Source organism: Palaemon carinicauda, chromosome 37, assembly GCF_036898095.1.
Source record: "Palaemon carinicauda isolate YSFRI2023 chromosome 37, ASM3689809v2, whole genome shotgun sequence".
NCBI lineage: Eukaryota > Metazoa > Arthropoda > Malacostraca > Decapoda > Palaemonidae > Palaemon > Palaemon carinicauda.
Window position 1 is genome coordinate 28,142,284 of NC_090761.1, and position 19,743 is coordinate 28,162,026.

The window sequence follows — 19,743 nt, forward strand, 5'->3', positions numbered from 1 at the left end:
TCTAGCAATCGCTCTGGCTGCCTCCTTCGAAAAGCCTCTAGCTCTCGAGAGTCTTTCGATAGTCTGAAGGCAGTCAGACGAAGAGCGTGGGGGCCTTGGTGTACCTTCTTTACGTGTGGCTGACGTAGAAGGTCCACCCTTAGGGGAAGTGTTCTGGGAACGTCTACTAGCCATCGAAGTACCTCGGTGAACCATTCTCTCGCGGGCCAGAGGGGAGCAACTAGCGTCAACCTTGTCCCTTCGTGAGAGGCGAACTTCTGCAGTACCTTGTTGACAATCTTGAACGGAGGGAATGCATATAGATCTAGATGTGACCAATCTAGGAGAAAGGCATCTATATGAACTGCTGCTGGGTCCGGGATTGGTGAGCAATATATAGGGAGCCTCTTGGTCATCGAGGTTGCAAAGAGATCTATGGTCGGCTGGCCCCAGGTGGCCCAAAGACTCTTGCATACATCCTTGTGGAGGGTCCATTCTGTTGGAAGAATTTGTCCCTTCCGACTGAGACAATCTGCCATGACATTCAAGTTGCCTTGGATGAACCTCGTAACTAGCGATATGTTTAGACCTTTTGACCAGGTGAGGAGGTCCCTTGCGATCTCGTACAGCGTCAGTGAGTGGGTCCCTCCTTGCTTGGAGATGTACGCCAAAGCCGTGGTGTTGTCCGAGTTCACCTCCACCACTTTGCCTTGAAGGAGAGACCTGAAGCTTTTCAAGGCCAGATGTACTGCCAGTAGCTCCTTGCAGTTGATATGCATTGTCCTCTGACTCGAGTTCCATATTCCCGAGCATTCCCGACCGTCTAATGTCGCGCCCCAGCCTACGTCCGAGAAGAGAACGTGGTTGGGAGTCTGAACAGCCAGGGGCAGACCCTCTCTGAGGCTGATACTGTCCTTCCACCATGTAAGGCAAGACTTCATCTTCTCGGAAATGGGGATCGAGACCGCTTCTAGCGTCTTGTCCTTTTCCCAGTGAAATGCTAGGTGATATTGAAGAGGACGGAGGTGTAGTCTTCCTAATGCTACGAACTGTTCCAGGGATGATAGCGTCCCTATCAGACTCATCCACTTCCTGACTGAACATCGTTCCTTCTTCAGCATGTTCTGGATGCATAACTGGGCTTGGATTGTTCTGGGGGCCGACGGAAAAGCCCGAAAAGCTAGACTGTGAATCTCCATCCCTAAATACACAATAGTTTGGGATGGGACCACTTGTGACTTTTCCATATTGACAAGGAGACCCAATTCCTTGGTCAGATCTAGAGTCCACTTTAGATCCTTCAGACAGCGACGACTGGAAGAAGCTCTGAGAAGCCAGTCGTCCAAATAGAGGGAGGCTCGGATGTCCGCTAAATGAAGGAATTTGGCTACATTCCTCATCAGCCTCGTAAACACAAGAGGAGCTGTGCTTAGGCCAAAGCACAGGGCTTGAAACTGGTAGACAACCTTTTCGAAAACGAATCTCAGAAAAGGTTGGGAGTCCGGGTGGATGGGGACGTGGAAGTAGGCGTCCCTTAGGTCTAACGAGACCATCCAGTCTTCCCTTCTGACCACTGCTAGAACCGACTTTGTGGTCTCCATGGAGAACGTCTGCTTTGTGACAAAGACATTCAGCGCACTGACGTCTAACACCGGCCTCCACCCTCCTGTCTTCTTGGAAACCAAGAAGAGACGGTTGTAGAATCCTGGGGTTTGATGGTCCAGGACTTTGACTACCGCTCCCTTCTCTAGTAAGAGAGACACTTCCTGTTTCAATGCCCGTCTCTTGTCTTCCTCTCTGTACCTGGGAGAGAGATCGATGGGGGACGTTGCTAGAGGGGGTTTTCGTACAAACGGGATCTTGTACCCCTCTCTGAGCAACTTCACAGATTGTGCATCTGCGCCTCTCTTTTCCCAGGTCTGCCAGAAGTTCTTGAGTCTGGCTCCCACTGCTGTCTGAAGAAGTTGGCAGTCAGACTCTGCCCTTAAAGGACTTGGTTCCTTTCTTCTTTCCACGTCTCCCTTCGGCACGAGCACCTCCTCTGCTGGAGGCTCTGCCACGAAAGGGCGGAATAAAACGGGACGCTGGAGTGTCCATCCTTGGTCTAGCTGACAAGGTAGGCAAAGGGGTAGCTTTGCGAGCAGAGGACGCAACAAGATCATGAGTATCCTTCTGTATCAAAGAAGCAGCAATCTCCTTAATCAGGTCCTCTGGAAAAAGGCACTTAGAAAGAGGAGCAAACAGAAGTTCGGATCTCTGGCATGGTGTAACTCCAGCTGAAAGGAATGAACACAGGTTTTCACGCTTCTTAAGGACTCCGGACACAAAGGATGCAGCAAGCTCATTAGACCCATCACGTATGGCCTTGTCCATGCAGGACATAATGAGCAAGGAAGTCTCCTCCGTCGGAGAGATCTTTCTGCTTAGAGCTCCTAGACACCAGTCTAAGAAGTTGAATACCTCGAAGGCTCTAAATATCCCTTTCAAAAGGTGGTCCAGGTCCGAAGATGACCAACATATCTTCGAGCGTCTCATGGCTAGGCGGCGGGGAGAGTCTACAAGACTTGAGAAGTCGCCCTGGGCAGAGGCAGGAACTCCCAAGCCGAGAACTTCTCCCGTGGCATACCAGACGCTCGATCTAGAAGAGAGTCTAGCAGGGGGAAACGTAAAAGCTGTCTTCCCTAAACTCTTTTTGGACTGCAGCCATTCTCCAATCACTCGCAAAGCTCTCTTGGACGAGCGTGCGAGGACGAGTCTAGTAAAGGCAGGAGCAGTTGACGGCATGCCTAACACAAACTCTGACGGAGGCGAACGCGGAGCTACAGACACAAACTGGTCCGGAAACATCTCTTTGAACAGGGCCAAAACTTTCCTAAAGTCCAAAGAGGGTTGCGTAGACTTGGGCTCGTCCAGTTCTGAGTGCGGTTCATCTTCATGTGCAGCACCATCATCATCAGAAAGTCCCTCATCCGATAACTGATGAGGGAACGGCAACGGAGTGGGTAACGGCTGGTTGGCTGAGTCCGGCCGCACGGGTGCATGCGTGACTGAGCCGGACGCAACGTCATGGAACTGTTGCCCAGTCTGTGAGCTGGCAACAACCATAGCAGCGCGGGGACGCACAGCGTCTACTCCAGACTGTCTAGACTGATGTGGGTGCGCAGTGGCAACCACACTGGGTTGCGGAGGTTGACGCACCGCGTCAAAACAAAACAACTCTGACGGTTGTTGAACCTCACGGACGTCAACGGATACCTCCGTGCGTCGCTGAACGTCAACATGCGGCTGGCAGATCACACTGGAACGCATGGGTGGTGGAACTCTCTCAACTGGAGTGCGTGAGAAGGTTACCTCAGCGTCCCCAGGACGCACAACCGATCGTGTGGGTGGTTGTAGGCAAGGAGCTGCACTAGCTACTGGTGCGGCAGCAACCTTCTCCGCACGAAAGTCCTGCATAAGCGACGTGAGTTGCGACTGTATGTCTTGCAGTAAAGACCACTTAGGGTCTACAGGAGCAGGTGCAGCGACAGACGGTGTAACTGTCTGAAGCGGTACCGCTTTGCCTCTCTTAGGAGGTGAGCAGTCATCGGATGACTGCAGCGAGTCCGAACTGACCCAGTGGCTACAGCTGGGCCGTTGGACTTGCGCGGAAGGGACCGACTTGCGCTTTAACGTTCGTGAGACCTTGGTCCATGGTTTCTTGCGAGAAACCTCTTCCGCAGACGAGGTATAAATGGGCTCTCTCGTCTTTGTTAGGCAGGGGCGATCTTGGGTAGATACGCCCGATACCACGGAGGGAACGTCTGTTCGCTGATTAAAGCCTCTCGAACCCATTTGTCGTACGACATTGCTTCTCCCCTGGACTTGGGAGCTTGCAAGAGGTCCCGGACTAGGAGGACGACAGGCACGAACAGACGAACCCTCAAGCGCAACACTATCCACAACACTATCCCTCACTTTATCACTTCCCACTGCACTTTTACACTTCAGCTCCTTGACATCCGCCATGAGCTGATTACGGTCACTAGCCAGTGACTCAACTCTCTCACCCAGAGCTTGGATGGCACGCATCATATCAGCCATCGAAGGTTCCTGAGTGCCAGAAGGGGGATTAGGAGCAACCACTACAAGGGAAGGAATAGGTTGTGGGGCATGAGGAGAGGAAATGTCAATAGAACGAGAGGAACTTCTCCTAACTCTATCTCTCTCTAGCCTACGTGTATATTTTTGGAATTCGATAAAATCGAATTCCGAAAGCCCAACGCACTCCTCACATCGATCTTCCAATTGACAGGTTTTATCCCGACAATTGGAACAAACAGTGTGAGGGTCGATAGAGGCCTTCGGAAGACGCCTTGAACAGTCCCTAGCATTGCACTTCCTAAATTTTGGGACTTGTGAAGGGTCAGCCATTTTGAATTGGTCAAAGGGGAATTCAAAAACTATCAAAAAGTCATCAACAAAGAATCCGTAATCAAAAAGAGTTCAAGGAATTGCGAAGAGAAAGCCTGCACAGCGAAAGCTCAAAACTAGAATAGTGTACTTCACCAATTAGTTGTGAAAACAAATTCAGTTAGCAACAGCGAATAAGCACGTCTTGTCGGGAGCACGACAGAGAGAAAATTGAGTTCTTTGTTTACATTGAGTACTGGGTATCTGGACGACAGATGGCGCTGTTGGGCACACCCGCAACCTGTGTAGCGATCGCTGGCGAATTTTACCTTAGAGTTTTCTGTCGAGCAACAGAGTTGCAGCTATTATAATCACCGGCTAAGTTAAATATTGAAAAATATCAATTAATTAACAAATTGATCCTGGTCACCAACATAAATACAGTTAAGAACAGAAACAAACAAATTTACAATAAAAAGGGACGAAATTTACATCTTTCCCCTTAGCAAAATATAATTTGATTCTGATCTAGCTGCTTATAACAATACAGACACAGGGCCTGATGTAAATCAATCCAAAATTATTAGACATGTATGTGAATAAAAAAATATTTACATTCACTGTTAAGGTATTGATAGAATTTGGTGTGACACCAGTTTCCCAGCAGTGTGGAATTTGTATTTTTTAAACTTTAAACAGATAAGTTTTTTTTTAAGTAGCAAACTACTGACCCATTGCGCTTGCATCTTCACCAAGATCAAGGAAAATATTTTCAATGCAATATTCACATGATACTTGGGAAACAAAGTCATTTTGTCAAAAATACAGCATTGTTTTAAGAAAACATACTTAGGTGTGCTAATTCAACAAGAAACCTCTATATGTGAAATATTTGCCTACGAAGAGCATTATATATCTTATATTTTCCCTTAAAAAGGTAAGATACAGCATGCAGATATGGCATTCTTAAAACTATTCATGATTGAGAGAGCTGTACTTTTTTGGCTTATTGATATTTCAAAATTAGAGTAGGAGACATTTTGTCTGAGAAATGATACCAAGAAAAGGAGTTCCCTATGAAGTGTGTTGATTGTAACACTATTTGCTGTAGGTGTTAATGGGATACCCTCTATCATCTTAAATGACATCCATTCCACACCTGTAGATCTTTTTATAACCAGGCGAAAGAAATGAGAAACCTATCAGATATCCAGACATCTCTTACGAAGTTAACAGAGATAGCCTCTCACTCAGCCAAGATATTGAAAGTCTCCAACCGCCAAGTCGCCATACTTCACAAAAGGGGGGTTACATTCTGAAGAAGTACACCATCACACTGTTACTGCACAGGGAGTTCCTATGTGTATCACTGTCCACCACCTCTGACGTCTCTCCCTATGCTACCTATTTGGTTACTCGCCGCACAATAAGGGTGTGACAGGGTGTACTTCCTCAGAGTGCGGTGTGCCAAGAACTCTTTTGTTCAAATGTATCTGTAAAGGGGCCTCTTGACACCAAAGAACAGACCAATATTTATCTCCCTTGGAACCCACCCATTAAGTTAGAATATTGAGTTATCATTCAGCTTGAGCTCACTTGGGTCACCCTGATTCCCGAGGATATCTCCTCAATTAATTCCTGAGAGAATATGGTTGAAAGAAGGTAAATTTAAGACCTTTCCACTATGCAAGGTTATAGGAATCATGTCTCCAGAACTTACCCTAAGCGACTGAGCTGATCTGCATGGACGTTCTCCTACCCAAAATTTAACCTTGCTAATAACTCAACAGTCTAATGACGGTCACTCGTGTGTGCAATTATTTTGTCAACTAGCACAAGGTAGGGAACCGTGCCGCCTTGCTTGTTGTTGTAAGCCATTACTGTTTTGTCTAATTGCTAACAGTACAACCTAGTCACTATTTACCTGTTATTCTTATGTTTCAGGGTTGAACATCCACAGAAATGAGGTTGGAGTTGTTTTTCTTACAAAGTTCAATTTGAAAGTGGCGAGAACAAAGTGTAATACATATGTTAATGCTCTAAACTTGTGTAGTCTCTCACAGCAATCCAATGATAAATCAAATATATATCTTTAAATATAACCAGAAAAACACTGTTGATGATTGTCTTGTTAAATAACTAGTCTGAAGATAATTACCTTTGCCAACAAAGTTGGGAGGAGGTTATGTTTTTGCCCTTGTTGATCTGTTTGTTTGTTTGTTTGTGAACAACTTCCTGGCCACAATTTTACTCACAGAGTAGTGAAACTTTCAGGGATTAATTGCTATGTTGAGATATGGAAGTAATTTAATTTTGAAAGTCCTAGGTCCAAGGTCAAGGTCAAGCAAAAGGTCGACCAAATTAACCCTAAGTTTACACATGGTTGTCACACAGACTTCAAAATCACACATGGTCTAAATTGATTCTAGGAAAGGCAAGCTGGTTTCGAGAAATAAATTGATTCTGGGAAAGGCAAGCTGGTTTTGAGAAATAAATTGATTCTGGGAAAGGCAAGCTGGTTTCGAGAAATAAATTGATTCTGGGAAAGGCAAGCTCGTTTCGAGAAATAAATTGATTCTGGGAAAGGCAAGCTCGTTTCGAGAAATAAATTGATTCTGGGAAAGGCAAGCTGGTTTCAAGAAATATACTCCCATGGCGGAGGTCTGTACTTAGAGTGCGTTTCTAGTTGGCTATCAAAATCCTATTAAAAATAGAACCCTACAACTCAATCCAAATAAAAGAATAAAGCTCATCATATCACATCAAAATAAGACTTACCTTCTTTCCCAATGGCTGGACTGAAATGAAGTGTACTGACGCCTAAGTCATGTGCCTTTGATTTGATGGCGATGGGAACTGAATGACCATATCGAGCATCCCAGACACGCAGCTCTCCTCCACTACTACCCGTTGCCAGGTAACTGCTGTCTGGAGTGAAGCCAACAGTTGTTACTGTCGATTCGTCACCATTCATTTGCCTGTAAAGACAGAAATATTTCTTAAATATTCAAATTTAGTACTTCTACAGCAACATACTATAGCTGATTATCTAATGAAATTCATTCACCCCTTTATAACCACTTAAGTACTTATACATTAGTGAGTTTGGTACAGGCTACTATATCGCTTCTTTTTTACTAGAATGCACTGAAGAGAACACTAAAAATATGTCCAATTGTGATGACTGGCATTTTGAGACTTGATAATATTTCTCTTTGGGGATGCTAGTATATCACATTCAGAATTCCTAGAATGCTAGAAACAGAGTCAATACAAACTTAATTATATTAAGCAAAGAATCCCAATCTGAATTTTCATTTGAAACAATCATAAACCATCATTAATATAATTGGCTTTTGTTGGTGCGTATGGGCTGGGTTGTGGAAAAAAAGTGAAGAAAGGAATAGTTTCTGGAATGAGTTAACTAGGTGTGTAGATGGACTGAATAGAAGGAATTATGTACAGTAGTTTTACAGTGTTTTGTGTAACTTAAATGCCAGAGTGGGTGCTGGAGAGGTAGAAGGTGTTATTGGGAAGCATGACATACTAGGAGAAAATGAGAGTGGCAAGAGACTGCTAGATATGTGTTGAACAAGAGCTGGTAGTAAGAGTGTTTTCAAGAAGAGAGAAATAATAAATGTACATAGATAAGAGTGGTAAGTGAAAGACTGGTAGAAAGAGCATTGATGGATTATGTGTTAATAACAAGAAGGATAATTGGAAGATTGTAAGATGTGCACATATTTAGGGGTATGGCTACCGGTATGGCGGATAATTTTTTGGTTGAAGCAAAATTAGTTATAACTAAAGAATGGGGAAATAGAGTGGGGGATGTAAAAGAAGGGTTATGAAGGTGGAGGAGTTGAAAAATGAGAGAAACTGGTGATCTAGAGGAGTGGAAATTAGTAAAAGAAAATTTTGTTGGGCATGCTAATGTGTGTGGTAAGAAGATTATTGGAGGTAGTATGAGGACGGGTAGTGAATGGAGAAAAAAAGGAGTGAAGATGAAGGTGGAGGAGAAAAAGAAGGCATTTGAATAATGGCTGAAGAGTAACAACCTAAAGAAGTATGAAAGATAGAGAGAGAAAAAATGTTATTTTCATTAGTAAAATAAATTTTTGAATATACTTACCCGATAATCATGTAGCTGTCAACTCTGTTACCGACAGAAATCTACTGTCGGGATACGCCAGCGATCGCTATACAGGTGGGGGTGAACACCACAGCGCCATCTGTGGTCAGGTACTCCAGTACTTCTTGTCAACACCACCTCAATTTTTTCCTCGGTCCACTGGTTCTCTATGGGGAGGAAGGGTGGGTCAATTAAATCATGATTATCGGGTAAGTATATTCAAAAATTTATTTTACTAATGAAAATAACATTTTTCAATATTAATCTTACCCGATAATCATGTAGCTGATTCACACCCAGGGTGGTGGGTGGAGACCAGCATACATGTTAACAAAGAAGCTAAGTATCCCGTATTTTATTTTATTAGTTATTCAAAAATAACATAAAATAAATAAGTACCTGGTAAGGAAGACGACTTGAACCATTACTCTGCCTTTATTAAGTACGTCTTTCTTACTGAGCGTAGCGGTCCTCTTAGGATGCTGAACGACTCTTAGGTGCTGAAGTATAAAGGGCTGCAACCCATACTAAAGGACCTCATCACAACCTTTAACCTCGGCGCTTCTCAAGAAAGAATTGACCACCCGCCAAATCAACAAGGATGTGGAAGGCTTCTTAGCCGACCGTACAACCCATAAAAAGTATTCAAGAGAAAGGTTAAAAAGGTTATGGGATTATGGGAATGTAGTGGCTGAGCCCCCGCCTACTACTGCATTCGTTGCTACGAATGGTCCCAGGGTGTAGCAGTTCTCGTAAAGAGACTGGACATCTTTGAGATAGAATGATGCGAACACTGACTTGCTTCTCCAATAGGTTGCATCCATAACACTCTGCAGAGAACGGTTCTGTTTGAGGGCCACTGAAGTAGCCACAGCTCTCACTTCATGTGTCCTTACCTTCAGCAAAGCAAGGTCTTCTTCCTTCAGATGAGAATGTGCTTCCCTAATCAGGAGCCTGAATAGGTAAGAAACTGAGTTCTTAGACCTTGGAAGAGAAGGCTTCTTGATAGCACACCATAAGGCTTCTGATTGTCCTCGTAAAGGTTATGACCTTTTTAGATAGTGCCTAAGAGCTCTAACTGGGCAAAGTACTCTCTCCAGTTCGTCCCCCACCAAGTTGGACAGGCTTGGGATCTCGAACGACTTAGGCCAAGGACGTGAAGGAAGCTCGTTTTAGCAAAAAACCGAGCTGCAAGGAACATGTAGCCGTTTCAGATGTGAAAAACTATGTTCCTGCTGAAGGCGTGGATCTCACTTACTCTTTTAGCTGTTGTCAAGCACACGAAGAAAAGAGTTTTTAATGTGAGGTCCTTAAAAGAGGCTGATTGGAGAGGTTCAAATCTTGATGACATAAGGAACCTTAGGACCACGTCTAGATTCCAGCCTGGAGTGGACAACCGACGTTCCTTTGAGGTCTTAAAAGACCTAAGGAGGTCCTGTAGATCTTTGTTGGTGGAAAGATCCAAGCCTCTGTGGCGGAAAACCGCTGCCAACATACTTCTGTAACCCTTAATCGTAGGAGCTGAAAGGGATCTTACGTTCCTTAGATGTAACAGGAAGTCAGCAATCTGGGTTACAGTGGTACTGGATGAGGAAACTGTATTGGTCTTGTACCAGCTTCGGAAGACCTCCCCTTTAGACTGATAGACTCTGAGAGTGGATGTCCTCCTTGCTCTGGCAATCGCTCTGGCTGCCTCCTTCGAAAAGCCCCTAGCTCTTGAGAGTCTTTCGAAAGTCTGAAGGCAGTCAGACGAAGAGCGTGGAGGTTTGGATGTACCTTCTTTACGTGAGGTAGACGTAGAAGGTCCACTCCTAGAGGAAGAGTCCTGGGAATGTCGACCAGCCATTGCAGTACCTCTATGAACCATTCTCTCGCGGGCCAGAGCGGAGCCAACCAACGTCAGCCGTGTCCCTTTGCGAGAGGCGAACTTCTGAAGTACCCTGTTGACAATCTTGAACGGCGGGAATGCATACAGGTCGAGATGGGACCAATCCAGCAGAAAAGCATCCACGTGAACTGCTGCTGGGTCTGGAATCGGAGAACAATACAACGGGAGCCTCTAGGTTATCGAGGTAGCGAACAGATCTATGGTTGGCTGACCCCACAGGGCCCAAAGTCTGCTGCAAACATTCTTGTGAAGGGTCCACTCTGTGGGGATGACCTGACCCTTCCGGCTAAGGCGATCTGCCATGACATTCATATCGCCCTGAATGAACCTCGTTACCAGCGTGAGCTTTCGATCTTTTAACCAGATGAGGAGGTCCCTTGCGATCTAGAACAACTTCCACGAATGAGTCCCTCCCTGCTTGGAGATGTAAGCCAAGGCTGTGGTGTTGTCAGAGTCCACCTCCACCACCTTGTTAAGCTGGAGGGACTTGAAGTTTATCAAGGCCAGATGAACCGCCAACAGCTCCTTGCAATAGATGTGAAGTGTCCTTAGCTCCTGATTCCATGTTCCCGAGCATTCCTGTCCGTCCAAAGTCGCACCCCAGCCCGTGTCTGATGCGTCAGAGAAGAGACGGCGGTCGGGTTTCTGAACAGCCAAAGGTAGACTTCCTTGAGAAGAAAGCTGTTCTTTCACCACGTGAGAGTAGACCTCCTCTCTTCGGAAACAGGAACTGAGATCGTCTCTAGCGTCATGTCCTTTATCCAGTGAGCCGCTAGATGATACTGAAGGGGGGGAGGTGGGGTCTCCCTAACTCGATGAACAGGGCAGCGATGAAAGTGTCCCTGTTAGACTCATCCACTACCTGACTGAGCATCGGTTCCTTCTCAGCATGCTCTGGATGCAATCTAGGGCTTAGTATATCTTTGGGGCCGACGGAAAAGCCCGAAAAGCTCGACTCTGAAGATCCATACCCAGGTAGACAATGGTCTGGGATGGGACGAGCTGGGACTCCTCAAAATTGACCAGGAGGCCCAGTTCCTTGGTCAGATCCATAGTCCATCTGAGAATCTCCAGACAGCGACGACTTGTGGGAGCTCTTAAAAGCTAGTCGTCTGACGGAGCCGGACACAAGATCATGGTACTGCTGCACAGTCTGTGAACTGTCAACCATGGGGAAGCGAGGAAGTACAGTGACAACCCGAAGCTGTCTAGACTGTCTGGGTCGTACAGACAACTCCTTATCGGGTTGCTGAGGTTGCCGCACTGCGTCACAACAAGTCACTTCTGCTGGTTGTTGAACGTCTTCCCAGTGACACACTGACTCCGTAAACAAAAAATCCTCTAACAAGGACTAAGCTTGGACTGCATGTCTTGCAACACAGCTCAAGGTCTATGGGAGCAGGTGTGGAAACAGACGGGGTTAGCGACTGAAGTGGAACCATTACCCTCCCTGGAAGCATGCTATGCTTAAATAAAAGTCCATAGGAGGCTAAGCAGCTAAAGGCTCCTCTCCAAATGACAGAGTCCTCAAGGGAAAATCAGAAGGAGGGAGAATAGCACTTTCTCATCTACAGGAACCATATCCGAGAAAAGCTAAGTTCTCTCAGTGAGGGTTTCACTGGTGCAAAAGCAGCAGACTAGAAGGCAACGTTATGAAACTGCTTGACAGTCTAGTGAGTTGGCAACAACCAAAGATGTGTGACTGAGAAGCATGCGGTAAGGTATGCAGAGCATGCTGTATGCAGAGCATGCTGTATGTAGAGCATGCTGTAAGGTAAGCAGAGCATGTTGCATGGCGTGCGGCTTATGCTGCATGGGATGAGGCTCATGCTGCATGGGATGAGGCTCATGCTGCATGGTATGAGACTCATGCTGCATGGGATGAGGCTCAAGCTGCAAGGGATGAGGCTTATGCCGCATGCGTTGAGGAGGATGCCGCATAGTATGAGGCTCCTGCCTCATGGGTTGAGGCGGTTATTTATTCTTAAAAGGAAATCTGAACCTGACCCTAATCTAGCTGTCCGAGGATTTACCTGGTGAGACATCAGTCTCTTTACCAGCGAGTTTTACCAGATTTCCCCGGGCCACCACGTGACACAATTGGTAGTAATTCATTCAAATTACCCCTAATGAGTCAATATGGATAAATATCAACACAACATCATGTTCAAATAGAAATAAATTTCTACCTCATACTTGGGATCGAACGCTAGCCCCTTCTAATGAAAGGCCAGGTCGAAACCAACCATGCCACGAGAGCCCATTGCCGCATAGCATGAGGCTCCTGCCTCATGGTTTGAGGAGGACGCTGCGCAGAGAGAGGCTCATGCTGTGAAGAATGCGGTTGCTGCATGCGTTGAGGCGGCTGCCTCAAAGCATGAGGTTCCTCAAGAGTTGAGGCTCTTGCCTCAAGAGTTGAGGTTGCCTCAAGAGTGGAGGTGGCTGCCGCAAGAGTTGAGGTTGCTGCCTCAAGGATGGTGGAGGTTGCCGCAACGCAAGAGGTTGCTGCATAGCGCTGGTATCTGGCAACTCCCAATGCGGCAGCTCACGCGTGGAGGTAGGTTGAGGAACCTCAACATCATACGTCTGGCAGGGTGGACTGCGCAGAGGTGGAGTTGAGGTTGCTGCCTCGAGGATGGTGGAGGTTGTCGCACCGCAAGAGGTTGCTGCCTCGAGGATGGAGGAGGTAGTCGCAACGCATGAGGCTCCTACCTCAAGGGTAGAGGAGGTTGCTGCAAAGCATAAGGCTCCTGCCTCAAGTGTTGAGGAGGTTGCCGCGTGGCAAGAGGCTCCTGCCTCAAGGAAAGTGGAGGTTGCTGCACAGAGCTGGTATCTGGCAACTCCCAAAGCGGCAGCTCACGCATGGAGGTAGCTTGAGGAACCTCAACATCATACGTCTGGCAGGCTGGACTGCGTAGAGGTGGAGGAGCGCTCGCAGGAGGAGGTGTGTTAACCTTCTCTGCCTGAAACTCCTGCATCAACACCGCAAGCTGAGACTGCATTGTCAGCAGCATAGACCACTAGAGTTTAAGAAAGACAACAACAAACGGAGCTACTGTCCGTTGAAACTGAGGGTCTAAAACAGCTGGTGCGGCAACAGACGGAGCTACTGTCTGTTGCGATACCACCTTGCCTCTCTGGGAGGTGTGCAGTTGTCGTACTGCAGCAAGTCCGAACTGACCCAGTGCTAATGGCACCACCTAGGAGTTGGACTTGCGCGGAAGGGACCGACTTGCACTTAAAAGCTGCAAGATTTGGTCCATGGTTTCTGCGAGAAACCTCTTCCGCAGACGAGGAATAAATGGGCTCTCTCGTCTTTGTGTGGGTGGGGTGATCACGTCGGCTACGTGAGTTGGTTACACCCGAAACCACGGAGGGAAACGTCTGTTCGTCGATCAAGGCCTGCTGAACCCATAAGTCCTTCGACATTACTTCTCCCCTGGGCTTGGGAGCTTGTAAGAGGTCCCAGACTAGGCGAACAACTGGCACGAACAGACGAACCCTCGAACGCAACACTGTAATACTTTGCGCTTATCACTTTATCACTTTTGATTTTCTGTTTGCACTTATTTCACTGAACTCGAAACTTTAAGTGGTTTGTACCTGAAACACGCAATTCTATCCTTCATTAAAAGTTAGTAATTGCGAAAACAGTATTACAATGTAACAGAAAAACATAATGAAAGATAAATAATTCAGTGGCTGGAAAAGAGACTAAACACTAGATCAAATAAACTACGTTTAAAATCTCTCACCGCATAAAGTCTGAGAACAAGAATAAAACTCTAGAAACGTTTACCTTCTTCCCCTAAAGAGACTAGGGAGAAGAGCAAAAACGATAACAACGTTACCCGCTTGAACGAAACGTTTATCCTCCTCTCTCTCCCTCCGTCTCTATCTCTCTCTCTCTCTCTCTCTTGACTTAGCACCTGAGAGAAGAGCCCAATTATATATATCGTTAAAACATATTATTGTTAAAGGAAAAAAACTGAAAGGTTTCCCAAATAAAAAGTTCCTTTATTAGAATTAAAACCATTTAAGCTAAGAAAGAATGAACAAAACGCTAGAATCGGTTTACTCTTACTGCAACGTGACACCGTGATAGACTCTCTCTCTATCGTAACGATAGAGAGCAAGTTGAACGTTCTGAACGTCAACAACTGCAGAGACAAAACAAAACGTTAGTTCAACTTTGAAAACAGTACAAGACTATCAAAGAAATTCTTTCAAAAACATTAAAATAGCATAATATGTTAACAGGTAAAAACGAAATGACGGGCTCAATGTTAATTAACTTCGGTTCAAGAAAAGACCGCCTACTATTAGGAAAGGTCGAATATAAACAAATATAAAAATCAATTTTAATAAGTTTATAATAAAAGGAAGTTAATCAAAGAGGCCTATAAAAGGCGGAGAGATATAAAATAAATCTATAACTTTGTTAAGCAAAATTAAGAGAGTCTATACTCTCTTCGACACCAACACTTCCGTCTAAGGGAAGGGTCGGCCATTTAAAAGTGAAAGAGAGTTCATACTCTCTTCGTACCAAAATTAAATCAAAAATTAAATCAAATTAATTCCAAAAACTTGCTAAGCTAATGATATAGCTTCCTGAATAGCGAAGGCTAAACTCTAGAGCAAATACATCACCAAATCGTGAGCAATAACTCCAGAATCAACAGCGTATCCATGTGGGTCTAGCCGGAGGCACGACAGAGGAAAAATTGAGGTGGTGTTGACAAGAAGTACTGGAGTACCTGACCACAGATGGCGCTGTGGTGTTCACCCCCACCTGTATAGCGATCGCTGGCGTATCCCGACCGTAGATTTCTGTCGGCAACAGAGTTGACAGCTACATGATTATCGGGTAAGATTAATATTGAAAATGTGAAAGTAAATCGTAAAGTGGCTGAGGCAAAGAGGGAGGCTGACTGCAGGTGGGGTCAGGGATTTGGTAGTACGTATGAAGAGAATAAGTAGTTTTAGAAACACGTGAAGAAAGTAAAGAAGGGTGGATCAAGAAGTGAAGTGACTGGCTATTGAAAGATGAGGCGAGAATATTTTGAAAGGTTGCTGAATGTTGAGGATGATAGGAGGCAAATATCATTGCTCTTGCAGGTGTTGAGGTGCCAGTAATGGGAGATGATGAGAGAGAGATAACAAGAGAAGAAGCAAAGAGAGCACTAGATGATACGAGAGTAGGTATGGATGGTGTGAGGGCTGAGATGTTAAAGAAAGGGGGTGTGACTGTGCTGAAATGGTTGGTGAGCTTGTTTCATATATGTTTTATGTTGTCAATGGTGCCAGTAGACTGGGTGTGGCCATGTATTGTTCCACTATACAAAGGCAAAGGAGATGTGCATGAGTGTTGTAATTTTAGGGATATTAGTTTATTGAGTGTTTCTGAAAAAGTGTATGGTAGTGTTAATTAATAGGATTAAGGATAAAATGGAGTATGTAATCTTATAGGTGTAGGATGACTTTGGAAGAGGTAGGGAATGTATAGATCAGAATTTTATAGTTGGGCAGATATGCGAGAAATATTCAGCATAAGGTAAGGATGTGTATGATGCATTTATTAATCTGGAGGAAGCTTATGACAGAGTTGATAGGGATGTGATGTGGAATGTGATGAGGTTATATGGAATTGGTGGAAGGTTGTTGCAAGTATTGAAGAGTTTATACATTGGCAGTAAAGGGTGTGTTAACATTGAGAATGATATGAGTGAATGGTTTCAATTGAGAGCAGAGCTGAGACAGGGATATTTGATGTTGCCATGGCTGTTCATTTGTTTGTTGATGGAGCTGTAAGAGAGGTGAAGGCTCGAGTGCTTGGTTGAGAATTGAAATTGATAGAAGAAAGTGATCATGAGAGGGAGGTGAATCAGTTTCTGTTTGTGGATGATACTGTACTGGTTGCAGACTCGGAGACGCTGTGTTGATTAGTGACAGAGTTTGGAAGGGTATGTGAGAGAAGAAAGTTGGGAATAAATGTGGATAAGAGTGAGGTTATGAGGTGCACAAGAAGTGAGGGTGGTGCTAGATTGAATGACATTGGGTTTTGTTGTTGCTGCAAATGGTGAAGTGGAAGCAGATGTATGTCAAAGAGTGAATGAAGGATGTAAAGTGTTGGGGGCAGTGAAGGGAGGGGTAAAGAATAGAGGGTTAGGAATGAATGTAAAGAGACTTCTGTATGAAAAAGTGAATGTACCAACTGTGATGTATGGATTGGAGTTGTGGGGAATGAAAGTGGAGAGACAGAAATTGAATGTCGTCGAGATGATGTGTCTTGAGGAGTATGGTTTGTGTATCTCGGTTGGATAGGGTTAGGAATGAAGTAGTAAGAGTGAGAACAGGTATGAGGAGTGAATTAGCAGTTAGAATGGATATGAATGTGTTGAGGTTGTTTGGCCATGAAGAGAGGATGGAAAATGGTTGTCTGCTGAACAAAGTGATGAATGCAAGAGTTGATGGGCGAAGTGCAAGAGGAAGGGTAATATATTGGTGGATGGAAGGAGTGAAGAAAGCCCTAGGTGACAGGTTAGATGTGAGAGAGACAAAAGAGCATGCTAGGAATAGAAATGAATGGCAAGTGATTGTTATGCAATTTCTGCTACCTCGGGTGCTTTGAGGTAGTGGCAGTAGGGGAATCAGCATATGAAGCATGATTTGTGGTGGAAGATGGGGGGAGGGTGGCCTATGGCACCCTAACAGTACCAACCAAACTCAACTGAGCCCCTCGTCAGGCATAAAGGAACAAAGAGGATAATCCAGCTTTTGTTAAAATGACTTCAATCTTTTGGCTCCTAAATACTTGCAAGAAAGGTAATATTTGCCTTGATGCATTTATACAATTTATTATTGTCAAGGAGGGGAGATAGCCACCTTTCATGCCATTTCATTAAAATATAAAACCAAATAAGTCTGTTCATATTGGAATGGGGAAAATACCATTACCAGAGAGGCCCTTATGAAGGAATTCAAAAGAAATGAAGAGTTCCTGAATTAATAAATGGAGGCTATAAAAACTTTTAGGAGATTAATGCACTCTCCAAGTCACAACAAATTAAGAATATTTTACTTCAATTTTTAAAAAAAGGGTTCTCTGCAGTAAATATAGAAGCATGGTCTGGAAAATAAGATAAATATGATCCATCATTGTGGACTTCACTACAACCAAAGCCATTCTCTGACTGAATCATCCGTAAATAACACAACATAATCTTTATGCACAGCATCATGTTTCAGGAATTAGGCCCAGACTTCTATAGCAGAGTTTTCCTTTATGAAAAATTTTAGGCATAAAGATACTTGTAATGACCCAGGATAGATCACAAGGATAGTTGATTTCCTTATTTTTAGTCTCTGAAAAACATCATCAACTTTAATACAGTCAACACTCAATATTTGAGGGATTTAGGTAACCGAGAACATGAAGATCGAAAAACTGCATAATACTGGTGAACTAGGGTCAGTGAATTCATAGCCCCTTAACCAATTAACACTTGCCAAAATACAGTCAACTAATACCTCAAACGATGCACTACATTGTAAAGTCCACTAACTGTACTGTAGGTTTCATTACTGACATTGTACAGAACAATACTGTACGCGCTCCTATTTTCACATCTTTTCCTTAATAAACTTATGTCATCTGTAACACTTGATAATCTACTACAAAATTTCCTTCTATTCTCTTCACAGTCCAAAATCCTTGGGTACTGTAGTAGGTTTGGGTGAATGGATAGGGTGAAGAAAGCTCTGGGTGATAGGAGGATAGATGTGAGAGAGGCAAGAAAGCGTGCTAGAAATAGGAATGAATGGCGAGCGATTGTGATGCAGTTCCGGTAGGCCCTGCTGCTTCCTCCTGTCACCTTGGATGACCACAGAGGTAGCAGCAGTAGGGGATTCAGCGTTATGAAGCTTCATCTCTGGTGGATAACGGGGGAGGGTGGGCTGTGGCACCCTAGCAGTACCAGCGGAACTCGGTTGAGTCCCATGTCAGGCTGGGAGGAACGTAGAGAGGAAAGGTCACCTTTTTTCATTTGTTTGATGTTGGCTACCCTCAAAAATTTGGGGAAGTGCCTTGGTATATGTATGTACTGTAGTAGGTTGGCCAGGGTACTAGCCACCCATTGAAATACTACCGGGAAGAGCAAGGATCATCACATCTGTATCTGGAGAGTAGATGTGGACCCTGTATCCAAAACTGTGAGCTTCAGACCCATAGAAGATCATTAACTTGGCTGCTTCATCATGCTTGCACTCTGTGTTGAATGTCGCTTTTGTTGGAATAGTGCACATCTCCTATGTAGTGTTTTATAATTTTGCTTAAGTGCAATGTTAGGAGTTCCTTTGTCTTGGTACTACTGAAAATTTTTAATAGATCTTTAATGCATGTGTTCCTGTCAACTTAGTAATCAGCATCTTGAGAAGCTTTCCATTTTGCACGACATTGTCCAGCGAGTTCTTTCAGTGATGACTTTAACGTACGTGTCAAACACTACATAAATCTTAGAGTGAGGTCAAATTCGAATGTTGAGCCAGCTCAGCACATGTGTATCTGATCTTTGAATACAGACATTTCATGGACAACAGCCATAGCACCAACAATTATCAAAGCATTACCATTTAACAACTCCTGGTCACTAACTTGGTTGTCTCCAGTATGTGCTTGGTCTTCCAGAAGGTGGATGAGTTGACATTTGTCACTGCAGGGATGAAGTTAACTTTCCCTTTCCATGAACATGCTGTTCGCTGGAGAAAATTCATAGGTGCACATGGCATCATTCAGATCAATTTCTCTTGAATGAGAAAGGATGAGCAGGTGTGCCATCTCTGAATTTGAAGCTTTTAGAATTACAGGTACATACTCTCCAGTAATTTTGGTCCAAACTACTTAGCTGTGTTTACCCCAGCTTTTGTCTTTAGCTTTGTCATCTTGCCCTAAAGGTTCTGTGTACCACAGATGGGCTCTTCTCCAAACTGATCGTAAGCCATCTTTTCACAGTGTAATGTGTTCAGGATTCTTTCCTGAACATCCACTTTCATATTGATGTTCTTCGTGAAGTGGATCAGTTTCATTTCTGCGCTGTCATGTAATCCCACCACTTTTAAGGATTACAATTTGACAATGATTTTTTAGCTCATAGATTTCCTTCCTTGTTGTGCTAGTTTTGCCTTTGGTAAATCATGATGTTGAGTCACTGGTTCACATTCTATGTCTAGTATTATTTCTGTCTCTTCTGTCAAGTGTGACAGCTTTGCTGTGCTCAGGCAATACTTCAGAAGGATTTCATGATTAGTTGTAATGCCACTGATATCTCTGTCTCCTTTGTGTAATTTGTTGATA

General features: G+C 44.5%; 1 protein-coding gene across 3 annotated transcripts in view; it reads right to left on the minus strand.

Annotated features, from left to right (window-relative positions):
* Positions 1-19,743, minus strand: part of LOC137629533 (WD repeat, SAM and U-box domain-containing protein 1-like) — a 164,130-nt gene that overhangs the window by 39,335 nt on the left and 105,052 nt on the right. For all 3 annotated transcript variants that reach the window (XM_068360943.1, XM_068360941.1, XM_068360942.1), the window contains one exon: positions 7,150-7,349. In XM_068360943.1, the coding sequence (XP_068217044.1) occupies positions 7,150-7,349 (200 nt within the window). The remainder of the gene's footprint in view (positions 1-7,149; positions 7,350-19,743) is intronic.